General features: G+C 32.5%; 1 protein-coding gene across 3 annotated transcripts; it reads right to left on the reverse strand.

Annotated features, from left to right (window-relative positions):
* Window positions 1-483: 483 nt before the first annotated feature.
* LOC112011829 (peroxisomal nicotinamide adenine dinucleotide carrier) lies at window positions 484-12,126 on the reverse strand. 3 transcript variants are annotated; one of them, XM_065759787.1, is made up of 13 exons: window positions 11,986-12,121; window positions 11,724-11,874; window positions 11,521-11,634; window positions 11,372-11,446; window positions 8,641-8,771; window positions 8,317-8,371; window positions 7,472-7,624; window positions 3,590-3,658; window positions 3,402-3,509; window positions 3,133-3,201; window positions 2,772-2,826; window positions 2,581-2,612; window positions 940-1,089 (listed from the first exon to the last, which is right to left on the reverse strand). In XM_065759787.1, the coding sequence occupies exons 2-13, from the start codon at window positions 11,811-11,813 to the stop codon at window positions 1,063-1,065; spliced, it is 978 nt and encodes a 325-aa protein (XP_065615859.1). In that variant the 5' UTR covers window positions 11,814-11,874; window positions 11,986-12,121; the 3' UTR covers window positions 940-1,062. The 3 variants fall into 3 exon arrangements, with proteins under 3 accessions (XP_023899936.1, XP_065615859.1, XP_065615858.1); XM_065759786.1 differs by having other exon boundaries at window positions 989-1,089; window positions 2,772-2,902; window positions 11,986-12,126; XM_024044168.2 differs by lacking the exon at window positions 2,581-2,612 and having other exon boundaries at window positions 484-1,089; window positions 11,986-12,115.
* Between the last annotated feature and the right edge of the window lie 7,130 nt (window positions 12,127-19,256).

Raw genomic sequence — 19,256 nt, forward strand, 5'->3', positions numbered from 1 at the left:
AAAATAATAATGATAATTCAATAGTTACAATAATGAGAAAGAGAGGATTTAAATCTTGCTTCTCCTCATGAAGGAAAACAAACAATGTCACTAAGTTAAGAGGTTCTTAACATCAAGTTTGTTTACCAGATCATCATCAAAATAATTCTTTGAGACTCTTTAAGTTCATTTATCAAGAAGTTCCCTCATATAAGTTTTTTTTTTTTTTTTTCAAATGAATACTTTAAGTTGATAACATCATAATAAAATCAGGAAGCAAATGCAGACAAGTAAAATTCTATTCTCAAATAATCTGTTCTTTAAGACAGACCCTTCAAGCTCAGGCATGCACCATGAAGGCATAAAGGGGGAAAAACCCCCCATTATTCCTGTTTCTAAATGCTATGCACCAAGGAGACTTAAGGTCATTCTCAATAATTCATAAAAATTCTCTGAAAATAACTAGGGCTGTGCAAGATTACATAAATAATACCATCAGATCCATTTCTCAAATTCTCATGGTTGAATCATCCCTAAAATTGAATATCATTAAATCCCATTGTCCATAACTAATTTCACTTGTTCCATAGTTTAACTTCAAAATCAATTTGTCCCAAGTAACATAGTAACCAGACTACATTACTAGACATCATTTAAAAAAAAGGGTGAAAGGAGAAAAAGGAAAAATAATACAAAAAGAGAAAAATATGAAGTGTCATTAGGTGCACCATCTTCAGACAGGCCTTTAGTGCCAATTTGTGCATCATGGATTTATAATAACCTCCATCACTATTTTTTGTTTCACTTTTTCCTATTCAAAAAATAATATTTAAAAAATAAAACCCTCTGTCACTATTTGGAGCAACTTGTAAACAAAGAGGAAAACCACAAGGACAAGAGCTATCCCTCAGTGAAGTGGTCATTTCTTTAAGCTATATATTACTTTCTGGCTTTTATGTGCTAGCAGCATGTATGCCTTGACAAGTTCCTCCTTGACCATGAAAAGTACAGAAGCTGCAAAAACACTCTGTACTATCTTAGTGCTCATTCCCTTGTAAAAGCCAGGCAATCCTTCATAGCGGATCATTTTAATGATTGCATCAAGAGTACCTGTGCTACAAAGATATCAGTTAAAATTCTGTATACCATAAGAACTAATGGTCACTTTACATTTAAAATATAGAGAATAGCAAAAATTGTGCTTCTTAAAGCTGAAATTTAAATTCTCTCTCTTTGTCTGCTAGGTAATTTTATTCTCTTTTGTTCCCCCAAGAATCAAGGTCACCTATCGTTGAATAAATTAGAACACCAACAAGAAGCTGAACACATAAGGACTTGAATGGAATCACAGTGAACCAGGAAATATTTTGCAAATAATAATACTAGTAAAAAATGGTATGTCTAATCAGTACAAGGGTTGGTCAGCCATTTTTATATGATTATCCCCACTTGAGAAATTTAATAGAAGTAGAAAGACAGTGGGGGAACTCAAATCCCAATAATTTTAGGGGAAAAATCTTGAGAATACAAAACCATGATAATTCTTACCTACACAAGTACACAGTTGTAATTTACAGCTCATTATCAAGTACAGAGTTGTTCCCATAGTATTTCCTTCACCTGTCATCTTCCTCTATCTTCACATCCTTGAATACTTAGATTTGTGTGTATACCAAAGCTATAAATACCATACCATTTCAGCCAAAATATATCATAGCTATTACCAAATAATACATATTAATTAAAGAGGTAACATAGAGTATGGTTTTGGATAGGACAGAATAGCAGAGGAAATACATGTGACCAACCTCGATTAGTATACTAAGAATCCATAATTGACCTCAAAGTTTTGAGACTCATAAGGGTTTGTTGTTGTGTATAAATCTTACTTAACATTACAATTTAATATTTCTTATTAAAATGATTCAGAATGTAGCCTAAGCCTAATAAATACCAGCATAGCCAATATTACTTTACCAGAATCAATTTTGAAGTTATATATATATATATATAACTTTCAATGAATAGTAAATTTTAATTTTTATAATAGAAGTGTTTCAAGCATCTAGTGCCTGACCAAAGAAAATTACAGCATCCTCCCTTATGTTTGATGATCTTACAACAACCCCTCCCTGGTTTGTGATATTGCAACAATTTTTACTCTCGTAATGTAAGAGTAGGTAGTGCTTTGTTATCTTACTATAATTTATATTCTAATTGATCAATTTTGTAGAATATTTTAAAAAACACATCAAATTTTTGGACAACCAAGGACAAAAGAAAGGTCAAACCAATCGATTAAGCAAATCTTGTGCAATCCATTTATTAACTTGGACAGACCATTATGATCCAAATTATTTCTTGATGCAGGCATGAGGAGATATCAATTAAGAAAACTAATTGGACAAACAAATTATGAGGTTTTGTGTGCCTACATCCGAGAAAAGGAGGTAAAAACCAAATATTAATGAGAAAAATCATCTTGCCTCGCCTCTTCAAAACTGAAACCCAACAAGCCCATCCATAATATAAGTAATGCCCCAGACAAGATATATATATATCTAATGAAAAAAATTAAAGTCAGCCAATTGTCATACTAACATCTCTGGCAAAATTAGAAACGTGTGTACCACCTGACAGAAAAAGTTCAATCCATCATTCAATTTTGGTGAATTATTTTATATATGGACCAAGCTAGCAGTCTGAAGATAACAACGAGAATGAAGACCAGATACTGAAATTTTTGGAGGGAAATTAAAAAAAACAATATGGCTCTTCATTGAAATGCAAACCTGAGTATCTTAATGAGGTATTCCCACCAATCTCCTGCTTTGCTTGCAGCCTCGACTGCATAGGCATTTGAAGTGACACAATCAAGAAGCTTCAAATGGGGGAAGTTATTGCAAAAGCATACTATGGCAGTCTGGATGCCAAGTAATGAAAAAAATTCAATGTTTTGATTGACAAGCCTAATGGAAAGGTAAGTAATACAAATTGAAATGAGAGAAATGAACATGTTGAGAGTTTTATTTCAATCTGATATAAGATAATATGTTACAGAAGACTTTTCAGCCAAGCCAACTTTACATGAAGAACTTTTTTCTTTATCTTGCTCAGCAGAGTAATATTACAAAGCAGACTAGTGGACTTCACCTTGACAACTAACAAGGGGTACGTTGAGACAGTTGCTCCCAGCTTTGCAATGGCCCCTAATAGAAAAACCTTTTCACAAGAGAATTAAAATTAACAGAGAGATATAGAGAGTTTTTTTTTTTTTTTTTTTTTTTTTTTTTTTTTTGGTGTGGGGTTTTTTTGGGGGGGGGGGGGGCCTTAATTCCATAAAATGACAAAAAAATGAGACCAATTAGCAAAAGACGGTACTTTGCATCTTCCAACTCAAACATTTGAAAGGGATCTTATACCTCCCATGCAGCTACATTTGTTGATCCCTGCTTGTTTGTAGCATGCTTTGCCCTTAGATGTTTTAACGAGCTCTCATAAATCATGAACTGAATCGAAGGATTGCACACCTGAAAACAAGATTACTTGTTACACCTGAAGTAATTCAATTGTGCATGTTGAGTTTATTCAATTATCCATAAAGGCTTACCATAATAAGTGTTGGAACAATTCCTTTCCAGAATCCAGTAATTCCTGCTTCGTTATAAACCTCACGTGCCTAGCCAGTAATGCACATTTAGAACAGTAAGAAGAAGCAATATAAAAATCAATAAAAGGATAAAAAAATATATATAAAAACCAAAAGCACTAGTGCAATGAAGGGTAAGAGGTTAATGACAAAGCTTGAAAGAAGAGTAAGCGCAAATACACAGCTAAACACTATAAAATCCTTGAATCCACAAGAAAAACTCTGGAACAAAGAAATATTATTGATGAATATGCCGCAATTTTTATTTTAACATAGGACAAGAAAACTTAGTTTCTAAGTAAAAGTATATCTAAACAGCCCCCAATTAATACAATATCATAAAAGGACTCTGGCTTTAAATAGGGAAACCTAAAAACAACTAAAATCAAGAAAATAAAACTTATTCCAAAAATTACATATTTTAAAAGTAAAAGGAAAAAGCTTCCAATGATGCATACATCTTTCCTCACACCCTTCCACTTGAAACGAACCTGTCCTCGAGTTATCATTCAAAAGTGACAGTTGAATTTGTCCTAACCAACAAAATAAACATTTTGAGCTGCATCCTAATCCTTTCATCTTCTTGCCAAACTTACAATCCACCAGTTGAGCTAAACTAGAATTCTAAATTGAGAAGATCCATCAAATTGGATTCAACAACCAAATCAGTCTTTCAACCCTGACAGAATCAATATGATGTGATACTATGTTAGCAAAATCAATCAGATCCTTGGGCTTGTAGGGTTATAGGCGTACCTAAGGACTTGATTTCAATAAAATCTTGCAATTTTCTCAACAATCTCAATATCATGATCTTTTTCTATAGCAAAATCTTCATGAATCTTCTCAATAACCTCCATCTTTTTCTCTATGATGTAATTATAATTTACAACCTTCCATTTATGACAAGGCTTCTTCAGACTTTGGTAAGACTTGATCTTCTATAATATTTTATTTTGATTGTTGAATGCATAACTCATTTACATACAAATCTTTTGGTCAATAATCTTGATTTGGTGCGTGAGTGAAGATTTCCAATATAATCCCCTTTATATGAATTCACTTGCCCATAATCCCCACGTGTTTTTTATATAATATTTAAATAATAATATATGGAAAAAGAAATTGAAAAGACTTTTTTCTTTTTCATTCTTTTCTAAAAATGAATTTTGTACTTGAATCACCTTATATTTCATAACACCATTCTGCCATAACACTCTTTAATGTATTGCACACAAGATTAACTTTATCCTCTTCATGGATCTCTCAATACACCTCTTCACGTACTATGCATGGGGTGGGAGTGGAAATGGATTAAAACTATGGGATTATTTCTCCAAATTTGTTAGATTTATCATTGGTGACAGCGAAAGAGTGAGTTTTCAGCATGATAATATGATGTGCAGATGAGGTGTCAAAATTCTCTTTTATAAACATTTTCAGATTCTAATGGATAAAACTGCAAAGGTGTGTGATTATTATATAGATGTTATAGGTGGAGCAATGCATTGGAATCCTATTTTGTGAGGCCAATTCAAGATTGGGAATTGGAGTCGGTCAATGCCCTTTTTTATTTATTTTATATGGTTAGGATCCATATTCTGAAGGAAGATAAGGAGTGTTGGAAACAAAATAGAAACGGTAATTTTACCATCTACATGTAAGGTCTTGGGAAGGACTACTAGTTCTGATTTTCCTTAGTGGAAAGCTATCTGAAGAATAAAGGTAGCAATTTTGGATGTATTGCATCTCTAAGGAAAATTCTCACAGCAGTAAATGGGGATAGTCATTGTGGATAAGTGGAAATACAAGGAAAGATAGGGTACAAAATGAATAAATTTGTTTAAAGATAATGGTAGCTCCTATTGATGAAAAAATGATGAAGAGTTGTTCAGATGATATGGTCATTTGCGAAGAAGAACAATTAATACACAAATCAGGGAGAATGATTCGATTCAAGTTAAGGAAATGAAGAGAGAGAGAGAGAGAGAGAGAGAGAGAGGATGACCTAAATAACACAAGTAAGAGGAGTAAAAATAACATACTATCTTAAGGGAGTAATAGAGGGTATAATTTTGGATAGGATATATTGGCAGAGAAGAATACATATGGCTGTCTTTGATTAGTCTGTTGAGGATTCATAACTGACCCAAAGTATTGGGACTAAGGCTTTTTGTTGTATCCCATCAAAGAATGAAATTTTGTCATGTCTAGGAACAAGTCACGAAGTTGACTGAGTGAAATCTTCAGTACGACTTTTCCCATTGCTTCCATTGCTTCTACTATTCCTATTTGCATAATTCTTGACCAATAAACAAATCTGGCCATCCAATTGATCGTAATGCTACCTTTTAAACTTTCATAAAAGCTTAAATAGCCTATATCCTTGATTATCTTCAACAAATTAGTTGTCATCAACTTTGCTGTTTGGCTACCAGTCCATGCTAACCAAGGTCTGAAATTACCTAAAAAATCATGAAAATGGAGGAAGGAACCTGACTAAACTCTAGAAAAACCTGGAATTCACCCAAAAAACTTTATAATCCACAAGAAGAAAGAGAAATCCTTATATAAATATTATTGATGAATGTTGAACTCTAATTTTCATTTTACAGCATACAGGGAAATTTAATGGTTCCAAGAAACTTAATTTAGCAAAAACTATTTCTAAAAAAACTCTAATGACGTGTCATTGACAAATATCATGAGGTTTGTTCGGTTGATATGATGTTAAAATTTTGGAGTTTATAGCCTAAATAAGTGGCACACAAGAGAGACAATGAGAGATTCCTCAGACACTAGGAAAACAAACCTAAACAATATATCCAACCACCACTTCATTAGACCCATTAAATAATTCAAATCATAAATGGAAAAGATTATCAAGTAATATTTAGACTTCAAAGAACTCATTATTTAAAAATTTAAATGCTCTCCAGAACATTTTTGTGTCAAATGGTATAATCAATAGCAAGCTGACAACCTTCTGCTTTATATGACAACTCTCATGATCTGACACATCCCAAGCCATGCTAACCTAAGCTCCAAATATGGACATGCAAACTTTTTAACATATTGGTTTTACTCTACTAGATATCGAAACCTTCATGCTTCAACGTAAATGGTACTAGGAATATTACAGTTGCTTCAACTTTGTAAAACTGTAACCAATGTCATGCAATTTAAATAATTTAATCTTCGAATCAACACCAGTATCAGCTTGTGAATATCAATCTTTCAATTTTCTAATTGTCAATAGTAAGTTGTAATTTTCAAAGACCAGCATGTGTATCTTACTTGGGAGAGATTATTATCTCAATTATTGAAAATTTAGGCCTTGGCCCACACTGATGTTCAATTAATCCAAGCAGAAGAGTTAACAGCACCACAGAGTTATCTGAATATCAATCAGAGAGTTGTCTATGAGTCTATATCTATCAATGATCTATTTAGGTGAATAAAGTTAGAACTCATAGATTTCAGGCTGAGAGCTTAAACGTGACAGTTAAGCTTGCAAGCAAAGCAAGATTGTCAGAGGACTCCATTCCCTGAGATGATATCTTTCAAAATATATCTCAAGATGCAACTACTCTTCCTGTTTACCATATCCTGCAACAAGTCTGCTTAGCCTCATTACTGCAACTTTAACTAACTGAAAACAGAATTATTTCAGCACTGGCAGAGATATTATTATGTACCATTTTGCACCTTTGAAATATTTGAAGTTTGTTCTTAGAGGTTGAATCACTAATGGAATCGATGTAGAAGCAACCATAAATTCAAAAAGATAGGTCATCTTGCAACCAAAAAACCAAAAGAATAAAATGGGAAGGAAGAACCAACCGCATGTAGAGTTCCATATGGACAAGGTTTTTCTGAATCAAGTTCAGCCAATTTTTCTTGCAAAGTTGAGTCTATCAAACCACTTTCAGAACCTTCCATCAATATGGCCTCCCTTCTTGCCTCCATAATCTTTCTTTCAGCTTGAGTGTGTGTCTAAAACCATATTAAAGGAGGATAAATATAAAAGATACAGGGGAGAGAGAGAGAGTCATGCATTGAGTCTTTATAGCATTGTAAAGCATATTAAAGTGCTTGTGTTGAGGAGTCCATAATCTAATTAAATCAATTAAAGGTTATAACGGATTCTATAGAAGCACTCAATTTCAGAAAAATTATCCTTCTCATATCCATCAAAACACAGTGTGTGTGTGTGTGTGTGTGTGTGTGTTCATGTGTCTGTCTGTGTCTTTGTTTTCAGTAGTTATGAAGCAGGCTGACAATGTACTTGAAATTCCATAATGATACTTACAATAAAATAATGATAGATAAATGCAAATGGCTGTTTGCAGCATGACCATGATTTAACTATTAATTGCTCTCTTTTTTCTTTTTCTTTTTCTATCGGTAAGTTACACATGCACCTAGTGGGTCTCAAACCAATCCTCCATCCCAATGTTATGGAGGGAAAGGTCAAAAGTGTGCCATATGAGTTAGAGACCTTGGCTAACAATTTAATTGCTCTTATAAGATTTTAATTACTAAATGAGCAGCAATGTACCCTGGAGTAGAATCTATGAATAAATCAATGCAAACACCATATTCAAGGTTTTAACTTAAAGCATTAGTCTAAAATTGAAGTTTTTTAAACCAGTAGTATATATAAGCACTCAAAAATTTGAAGGCACCTGCATACGAGTCACAAGAACCCAGATAGGATTTGTGAACAACACATTCAAGGAGCTGCAAGATAAGACATTTTGAGAAGTTATTATTCAAAGAAAAACCTAGTCATCATAAATAAGAAGGTAGGACTACCTCTACCCATTCAAACTAAATCCTGACTTCAACTATCACTCATGTTATAGCCAGACAGGCACTGATTAACTCCCAGTCTTGACTCAACAAAGCTATCACATAAACCTCCAACTCCCTCAATATATAATTACTATGAAGAGAAAGTAAAGTAAGGGACTACTTCTGTTTCAATGCCATAAGAAAGGATTCTATACCCAGCAATAGCTGCCACAACAAGCCAAGAGAACATGCCAACAGTACCATCCCCACGTCCTTTATCTCTACGGGCAGCTGCAATGGCCACTGCCTTGTTTTTGAAAACCTGATAAAAATAGTAATAGATTCCCTGGCAGCATAAGGAGAAAATAGTTAGATCAAGGCAAAAGAATAGGCAAACTGATAAGGTCACAGAGATGGATACAATCTTAATTCTTCATTAATAGGTATGTATACTGGGGTACAACAACAACAACAAAGCCTTAATCCCAAAAATTTGGGGATGGCTATGGATCCACAAAAAATTAGCTAGGGTCGGATGTATATGTACTGGGTTACACAGGAATATTTATATTGTCATAAAATGTGGATTTCTTGACATTTTTAACTTCTAGAATTGGCTCTAAAACAGCCTGCTGCTTGCTGCTCATTGAGTAGATTGCTTAGGCCTTAGGAGTTAGGGTAGTTCATCCTTAAGGAACCTCCTCACTTTCTTCAACCATAATGCTTTCCTACCTACATCAGCCAGCTTTATGCAGCCAAGAAATGAGCAAAACTAGTTAACTCGTTGAACAATATGCAGAGACTACGTAGGCTGTTATAAGGAGTGTTCACAGCAAATAGAAGTTTTTGGTAACCAAAAGAAGTATTCACCTCAGATTTTCCATTCATATAATTCAGATTTAATGATGCTTACAGGTTCTAGACAGATAATAACTTTTCTCATATGTTCCTAGGCAGTTAAAGCTTAGTAATCTTAAGTATCTAAATCAAGATAATACTGAATGATATTGATAGTATGTTAAGTTCCCATTCTGCACATGAAAATCCACGAGCTTGTAATGATAGAAATGTATCTAATATTCTAATTAAATGACTCCATGGACTACTTTCTTTTGGAATCTTAAACCAGTTGGGCTGAATCACATCTTAATCCATACGATCAACTCAAACCATAGTGCTTTCAGTCCTAACCAAGATACTACCATCAAACCAACCTTGACAGACAGGAGACATCACTAAACATAAGCTCTAGGCTGTCCTGAATCAAAGTCAAAGATCAGGCCCAGCTCTATTTTTGACCAGCAGTACTGAATACCTTCTGGAGCTATAAATCTAACACCATTATTACTACTTGAATACCACATGACTACCCTATAGTTATCATGATCCAGGTCGTAGATATGTGCGTGTGGATGTGGCAGGGTGTGTGTGTGTGTGCGCACGTGTTTGGTAAAATGAAAAGCCACTGAGTAGTGTCTTCTTCAATAGTGATATTTTGTCATCCTTGGAAGCATCATGATGATTATATTACTAAGCCCTTACATTGAGCTCTTGAATTCGCTTTAGAAATCAATTGTAATCATCAATTAGTCTTGTTTTTCACCTGAAGATTGCATTACTCCCTCCTCCTCAATTTGTGTTCCCATCTTCTTATATCCAACTTTTTGAAAAATATCAGTTGCTAGTTTCACATGAATTTTTTTATTGGTAAGTTTACACATGCATCCTGGGTTTTGAACCCATAACGTTACCCTCCACTTTTCCTATGCAGGGGAGGAGGTGCCATTTGAGCTAAAGCCCAATGGCCTGCCTTCAAATGAAAATAAAAGGTCACCATTAGTCTTTTTTGTTTATCCATCTTTGTGATCCCATCTTGGGAGTTAGGCCAATATCCTCTTGTTGAAAATGCTCAGTCTTACTCCATAATTCATTTTACTAAGGAATTTAAACAAAGGAAAATAGCCATTTCATGATTTCAATTTAAGATCTTGCCTGTGTGTTAGCGTGTGTGTGTGTAATAGACAACACTCTAATTGAAAGTGCCATCCCCTGACATCTGAACACCCTTCTCTGTCCCGAAAGATAAGAGCATCTCCAATGGTGTAGCTAAAATAAAAATATTCTCTATAATAGAGAATGAGACCAAAAAAAGGTCTCTAATAGATGCTCTAAACCCTAAATTCTTTTTTGGCTCATGAACAGTAGCTCATCAAATCTGATGGGCTACTATTCATTTTTCAAATGTTTTTTTTCTATTATAATAATTAGGTATTGAATAAAAAAATATTGAAAAATGTGCAGTTGCTAAAAAAAGAATAAAGAATGAATGAAGAAATAATATTTAAATGAGATAAAGAATCTATTAGAAAGTGTATTTGAAAAAGTGGATAATTAAAAGGTAAAAGTCACTATTCATTCTCTAAACAATACAAAAATTTGGAGAATCTGCTGGAGATGCTCAATGATCCTAGTTACATTATTCTGCAAAAGCATTCATTATTCGTAACCACCGTGAAATTAAATAGTTCCAACTTTGTTGTCGAGATTTAGTCCTGATATCAAGAATCAAGAAACTTTTTCAAATTACTATTGTAACTAAATGAAGAGGCAATTAAGGAGCTCTCTAGCTCAAATGACATATGGTAGTACTGAGTTATTAGGTGGTGGGTTCTAACACCCACAGCCTCGAGAAGGTATCTTCTATATATGTAGCGGCTACATGAAATAATTAATAATTATTGTTACAGTTGCCTGAGTGTGTACTGTGTACTATATTATCTTCTGACAATAAATAAAACTAATAAGAATTAGTGAATAACTACAGTGGCACACACTTTTCATCATTTAAACATTCAATATACAATTTATAAAAAAAAAAAGTATTGAATAGTTGATTTTAAAAATTTAAAAAAAAAAAAAAAAAAAAAAAAAAAAAAAGGGGGAAACCTGTGAAGCAGCAGTTCCGAACAGAGAAGGCTTAAGGCCACTATAAAGTCCTCCCCAACCTTCAGTTCTAATGACCTGACATCAAATACATTTCTTTTATTATTAAATAAATACTAAAAATAATTAAAAGTAAAAAATAAAAAAGAAACCTGGAGGATTTGACGAAGCGTGCCAGGTGGAGGTTGTTTGGAAGTGGGCAAGTTCCCATGGGAATTACGTAACCCTTTTTTGGCTACTCTCTCTGTTTGTTGACGCGTATTCACCTGCAATTCCAATTACTACTTTGAATTTTGAATTTTGAATTTTGAATTTTGAATTTTGAATTTAATCTTCTAGAGTGTGTAGTGTGTACCGTTTGAAGGGGATAAGTGATAATCTGAGCAATGATACCACCTCCTGCTCCCGCCAGCCCATTCGCAACGGCGTTTGAGTTGTTCGACATAATAATATCACTATCTATCTATCTATACTTCTACTGCTTGCCCAACCGATATATTCTTTGCCTGCATAAAAAACATAGCTATGTTCTTAGTTCTTAGTAGTTAGTACTACTCTTGCTTACTACTATTACTATTGGTTAGGATTTTAACTGACTTAAGGACAGTTATACCAACCGGCAAACAGTACAGAATTTCCGAATTCCGAGTCGGAGCTCGGAGGGAAGGAAGGACAAATAAAGCTGAGTTTGTAAAAAGCCAACTAATAATGCATCGTTGTTTAACTCCACTGCCAGGAGTAGATAACAAATCCTGACAATATGGATTACATAATTTACATTTACTACGTTCTTTTTTTCTTCTTTTTTTTTAATGGGATTTTTTAAAGCCATTTTATTAGGAAATTGTTTTTTTTTTTTTTTTTAAGAAACAAATACAAGCGGATGGAAAAGGGGTTGTAAAAGTAATGTTATATCTTTTGACTGTTTTCTTTAAACATAAAATTCATTAAACTTAAAAATTTTAAGGGTGAGTCTATGTCATCTTATAAGCTAAGCTTTTAGCTTTTAGCTTTTAATTTTTATATACAATTTTTTAAAATATCATTTTTCTTGTCTTTTCTTACTTTTTAATTTTTTTTTTAAATTAGAAATATATTTTAATACACTTTTAACCAAAAAAAATTAATAAAAAGTTAAATACGTTATTTTCAAATGGCCAAGTATGATATTAATTTATTTATAATATAATTTGTAAGGGAAGGGTTGGGGAAATAATATTTTTTATTAGTAATTATTAAAGATAAAGATAAAAGTAGCATTGTGATAAATTTATCTCGGACAATAGTCTCTCTTTTCTTTGAAAATTGTGTTTTAAAAACACAACTTCAGTATAAAATTGTGTTATGGAAACATAATTTCAATAAAAAAATTAATTTCAATACTTAAAATCGTGTCAATTTTCAAATAAAAGCTATTCTCCAAAATAATTTCCCCACTACGCTATTTTTAATAATTATAAATAAAGTAATATTATTTTTCCCAAAAATCCTATAATTTGTAGAATGGTTATATGGGGTAGTTCTTCTTCTCCTTATTTCCTTTTTTTTTTTTTTTTTGCTAAAGTAGATCATATAGGGTAGGTCTATCTTAATTAGTTTAATTAATAACTTATATTTTATTTATGGAAAAGATTAATGGATGCCCTAAAAACATTAGTTTAGGAAATATTTTTAGAAATTTATTATTGAAAAAGAAAAAAATCATTAATATCTTTGAAAACTTTTTATATTTTTCATAAAAGTTATATCAAAACTTTTCTAAAATAGTCTATTAACCCATTAACCGAACGATTTACAAATCTCTTTAATTTTTCTTAGACAATAGCCCATAATTAACGATAATGAGCATTTTAAATAATGTTTTCAAAACATATTCCCTTCTTTATAGTGTTTTATGAATATTCTCCCTCCCTCTCAATATATTACAAGGAAGCTTCAGGTCAAAAACTGAAGAAAAAAAAAAAGAGACAAACAAACAAACAAAATCACTTTGATCTTTAGTCAAAATGTTGGGTAAATAATCAAGAAGAAGATTACCTATACCATGGATGTTATGAGAACTACTAATTTTGAGAAGTAATATGAGTTTACCAACTGTAATAGGCATGGCAAAAGAGAAAGCTTTTGAGGAGGATTTTTTTTTTCCCCCAAAATAACACTAGTTTTTTAACAATTTCGTTAGTTAGCACATTTTCAAAACTATTTAGGAAACTAATATTTTGAGTGTAATAAACTCCATTTTGGTATGCTAAATTGAGTACACTGAACTCGATTTCAACAGCATGAAACTCAAGTCTAATGAGTCCATTAGACTCGTTTTCTGTCATATTGAAATCGAGTTCTACAGACTTAATTTCTTTTAAATTCCCAGCCCTCTATCTCTCTGTCTCTCTCACTCAGTGTCACTCACTCCATCACAACAACAACTACACTTCTTCCCTCTTCACTCACTCCATCACAGAGTCTATCTCTCTACGTCTTTCACTCACCAAGACAGAAACCCACGAAGATAGAAACTAAGAAGAATAAACCCAAACCACAAAGACAGAAACAACAAACTAGAGAGATCGTACCCATGTGGCGACGACAAAGGCTCTAGGTGGCGGTGGTGTTTGAACCCAGGCGATAAGGCGACGAAGGCTCTAGGTGAAGGTTTTCCTCTAATTCCTTCATTTTCTTCTCTAGGTCTTTAGGTTTGTTCCCTCAATTACTTCTCTGGGTCTTTGGGTTTGTTGATGTTTCGATTAAGAGACGTAGAGAGATAGGCTCTGTGATGGAGTGAGTGAAGACGGAAGAAGTGTAGTTGCTACTATGATGGAGTGAGAGAGACAGAGAGATAGAGGGGAAAAAGCATGCTAGGAATTTAAAAGAAATCGAGTTCGCATGACTCGAATTCAATATGACAGAAAACGAGTATGTTGAAATCAAGTTCATTGAACTTGATTTAGCATACCAAAATTGAGTTCATTGTACTCAATTTAGCATACCAAAATCAAGTTTATTACACTCAAGATGTTAGTCTCCTAAATAGTTTTGAAAGCATGCTAACTAACGAAATTATTTGAAAACTAGTGTTATTTTGAAAAAAAAAAAAAAAACCCTTTTGAGGATATCAAAACTCAGGAGTACGTGGATAAAGATTCATGGTTGGAAAGTGAAATTGTTATATAAAGCAAGTACAGAATTGTTAATTTAGGCAGTGGCACAGGCTGTTCCACATATGCCACTGGCTGCTTTAAGCTCTCTGTTGTATTATGAACTAAAAATTCTATTGATTAATAACTTTTGGTGGGGTAAAAAAAATCATGAAAATGAAGATTGATTAGATGGGTTGGTCTAAGTTGTGTTGGTTTGAAAATGAAGGAGGAATGGGCCTTCAAGATTTGGAGTTATTTTAATCTAACATTTTTATGATGACAATGTTGGAGGATTATCCACAATCAAAACTCGTTACTGCTATTTCGGGTCCTAAAAAGCTAGGTACTTCCGAACTACTTTTCTTGAAGCACCAATCTCATCAAATGCATCCTATTCCTATGCCTCTTAGGGATAAGGAAGGTTATTAAGCTTAATAAGCTAGGCTCTAGATGGAGTGTGGAGTCAGGAAATAACGTTTGCATTTGACAATACAAATGGCTCCCTTCACCAATAAAACATACATAGGTTCAAACACTTAAGGAGGTTCTACCTGGAGATGCAAAGGTGAGGACATTTATTAATCTGACCTTTAGGAATTAGGATATTGGAAACATTCACTCGTTGATGAGATTTTTATATATTGTGTGTATATCAACTTTTGAAATGTTCTCCTCTTGATTCCTCTTTTATCCAAAGTCTCTTTTTTAGAACCGCCAAAGCTAACTAGTGAGGTGGGAAAACAAAAAAGAAGAAAGAAAGTATGTTCCATTTTGTCTATTTTATCTCTCACCTTTTTATTTGATTCCGAATTGTCTTTAAAAACTTGTAAATCTTTTTTCTTAATCTGTGTTTTGAGAAAATCAATTTGAACTAAATAATAAGAATGGTTTTGGAAAAAAAAAAAAAAAAGGATAAAAAAGAGCCATAATTCCAATTATATGTAAAGAGATAAGAAGCAAAATTTAAAATTTAGTTTAGACAAATTGCAATTAAACTTAAACTACTTCAAAATTGAATTGATTTATTTTTCAATATTGATTCAAAACTAAGAAAAACGGGGTTTATGTTTTGTCAAACACCTCCCTAATATGTCAATTTTTGGTGTTTGTCGGTTTGTCCTGTCAAAACGATAGGAATATCACTTTAAATATTGCACCCACATATATGCTAAGCATATATCAAGAAGAAAAAAGTAAGTGACTTTTTATTTTCATTTTCTTTTGTCCAAATGAATTTTTCCAAATTGGCGTCACTCATCTGCGGTTCAGCTTAAGCAAGTTGGAAACGAACACTTTAAAGACAAAAATCGACGTAACTTCTCATACAAAACGAAACGAATTTCCCTCCCCATCGGGCTGGGGCACCTCGAAAAGTCAAAAGGTGAACATTCCAACGTCTTCAACATCATCTTACATTACCATAGTATATCTTGCTCTTGCTGGGAAGGAACAAGGTGACTTCTGCTTTAAGAAAATGAGGTTGACCATATCAACCAATAAAACAACGCCACGTGTAATTCGTAGTCAACGCCAGGTCTTTCTATTAGTATATAATATTTTCTTTGCGCGTAAAGTAACGCCGTCCTAAATGGAAACGGCCTACGCTACTTGGGAACATTGGAACAACAAGAGAATCTCGTATCTGTCAAGTTTTGTTTAATCCAAAAGTCCAAAATCCATATTCAAGAACTAATAATAACACGTTATTTTTATTTTGGACGTCATTGTTCTTTGAAAGTATCATTTCATTTTGCACATACTAAAAAGAATAATGTCGATAATATAATAATGGCAAAACTACTTTATATCACATTGTTATACTTTATGTTAGAATTTTTATTAATTGTATAGGATGTAAAGCTAATAAAACTAACTTTTTAAGTTTTATTTGCCACTTTAGTTACATTTTCAATCATTTTATTAATTTATACCAATTTTTTATTAAGTAGACCCCATAATAAATAATCTTTAACAGACATCTTCTAGTACCCGTCAACATTTTTCCATAATAATTATTTTCTACATTTCATTTCATACACACACACATATATATATATATCTTAAAAAATTTCATTCTTATGGCTTTATGGTTTATAAGTTTGTTAAGTGAGATTTATGCATTTGCCATTATTGAAATAACTAAAAATGTGACGAGACAGGCCTAACACACAAAATAAACACTAATATAGTATTAAAGGTATTATTTCATGTGCGGGTGTGAAACCATCACTAGAAGAGAACACATATATTACGCGCAAGCATCCCATACCACTTTTTTTTTTTTCTTTTTTTTTTTTTGAGAAAGAGCATCCCATACCACTTAAAGAATAAAAGAATCGAACTTGGAACACCAAAATGTTATTAAAGGGCCTATTTCATGTGTAGGTGTGTACATTTATTTTTATACTAAATCTAGTTTCATTTAAAATTATTTATGTGATTTGACAAATGCATACTAAATCTCAATATATGCATATATCACAAATTACCTTGGAGGCTGTAGGTTGAAACCATCTCTCGTAAAAATTGATAAGTAAATAACTTGAAGGTTGTAGAACATAGCATCTTTATTGGTGGTGGTAAAATAGTCTTTTAACTATTTTACCACCTCAAACTCTAATTTAAGAGCATTAGTATTGGTGTAGGCATTTTACAAAAATACTAAATTTACCATCAAGATATATTAAAAGTAGGCTGCATAAGTGGAGGCAAAGCCAAATTTTTTGGCTTTTGAGCTATAGTGCATAGCCTAAGATGGTTGTGCACTATAGCTAAGATGGTAAAAGAAAAAATAATATCTATACTACTACTTAAGGAGCTCTCCCTGTTTGAACTAGATATTTGTTTTGTTCCAAAATACTCTTACAGCCTAAATTTAAGTAGAGATAAAGCTTGAGGATAACATAATAAAAATATATCTTTAACTCCCACGTGTAACATTGCCTACAAAATAAGCAATGTTTAACTCCCACGTTGAACTCCAGTTGATTTTCAAACTAAGCATTACTTCACGTTTTCACTTTTCTTTCTTCTTTTTTCTTTTTTTCTTTTCTTTCCCTTTTTCCTTTATCAAGACTTAACTCTCTTTTTTTTTTTGCATAACAAAATACTTTCTTTTTCGAATACCCAGTTTCCCTTGCTCCTTAATCTCATCTCACGTTTGGTTCCCCCCCCCCCCCTCAAATCTCTTTATTTTGATTTTGAAGGAAAAAAAATACTAAAAGGTAGAGATAAAACTTAAGGATAACATGCAAAAAATAATCTCTAACTCTCATGTAAAACACTGCCTACAAAATAGGACAACTATCACATTAGTTACTCAACTTCTTCAATTCATTTCTTCCTCAATTCCTTTCAGTTCTGTGTTCTTTTTCTCTACACTATTATCATCATCTTTTCTAAATTCAAAACCCAAAAAAGGGAAAACTTTACTTACAAAAACAAAAGTGCAGTTATAATTGTTTCGGTTCAATAGATATGTCAATGTACATTGCTCTTTTCTATTTTGTTTTTATAAAGAAATCAACAGCCTTCTAGTTATTTGGACTTTCAATCTTCTTCATTTCTTTATTTTCTTATGATTATCCTTTTTTTTTTAATATGCGTTTTTGGGTTAAAGCTTACTCATTGCATTTCTTTGATTACGATAGTACATTGCTTTTCTTTGATTATTGTTATAGTAGAACATAGATTGAATTTAGAACACAAACTTTGCAGTTTGGATAAGTATCAAATAGTGTAAAAGAAACACACAAAAATAAACTTTTACCTCAAAAATGTAGTAATTCCTTAAATATTTACCCAAAAAAATAGAAAAATATCTAAGCACGCACTTTAGTTTTATTAAAAGATATATTATTGTATTGTGTTGGCGGTGGTGGTTGTTGATTATTGTAATAGATATATTATTTTTTTGTGTTGAATGCTAAAATAAAACTAATGATGTTAGGTGTTTTGTAAAGTGAAATGGTAAAATAGATAAAGTAGTTTTTTATGGTGTCAAATTGTTAAATTTTAGGCACCACCAATGCTGATGCTTTAACATTGGTGGAGCCAAAGGCTTTTTTTTTTTTTTTTTTTTTTTTGCCTCCTTGCTACAGTGAATTGCCAATAGCAAGAATGCTATAAAAAGAAGAAGTATTTTATCACTTAGTTGGGTTTGTGATAGAGAAGAAGTGAGAAATAAATTAATAAAAAAATGAATAGTGTTTGGATGATGGTAAAAATAAGACCATTGATGTAAGGTGTGTTATGAAATTGTGTGTTAAAATAGATAAAGTAATTTGTTAAGGTGTTAAATGCTAAATTTTTTAGCTCCACCTAGGGGTGTGCAAAATATCTGCTTGACTCGCCAACTTACTTGAACCGCAACAAACCCACCCACTTTAAGTTAGGCGGTTTGGATTGGTAGTTTAGGCCCCCAAAATAGCGGATTGGGTTGGGTAATGGATTGAAACATTGCTAACTTGGTACAACCTGATCCGTTCTCTTATTTATAAATAAATAGAAAAGGATATGTTAGTTCAAAATTTTTAACCGTATATTTTGTATTTAAAGTTAATTAATTCACCTAGTCAATTTTTACAACTAATCAGTAATAATTCCATAAACAAAATATAAAAAGTCAACATTGAAACTCTAAACTCACTTTACTTGTATACTACATACACTCTATATTTAGCATTCACCTTCAGCCAACATTGAAGCCTCTCTTTTTCTATCCCTTCAATTCTTCACCTTCCATTAGCCCT

This window comes from Quercus suber, unplaced genomic scaffold (assembly GCF_002906115.3).
Source record: "Quercus suber isolate HL8 unplaced genomic scaffold, Cork oak 2.0 scaffold_341, whole genome shotgun sequence".
In the NCBI taxonomy this organism is placed as follows: Eukaryota; Viridiplantae; Streptophyta; class Magnoliopsida; order Fagales; family Fagaceae; genus Quercus; species Quercus suber.

Bases quoted from the DNA above. Each gene is read 5' to 3' on its own strand.
- LOC112011829 (XM_024044168.2), bottom strand. From the start codon at position 11,813: ATGTCGAACAACTCAAACGCCGTTGCGAATGGGCTGGCGGGAGCAGGA. The intron at 11,635-11,723 runs GTACACACTACA...TTGGAATTGCAG, and splicing joins TCACTTATCCCCTTCAAACG to GTGAATACGCGTCAACAAAC. The intron at 3,510-3,589 runs GTAAGCCTTTAT...TCTTGTTTTCAG, and splicing joins TTGTTCCAACACTTATTATG to GTGTGCAATCCTTCGATTCA.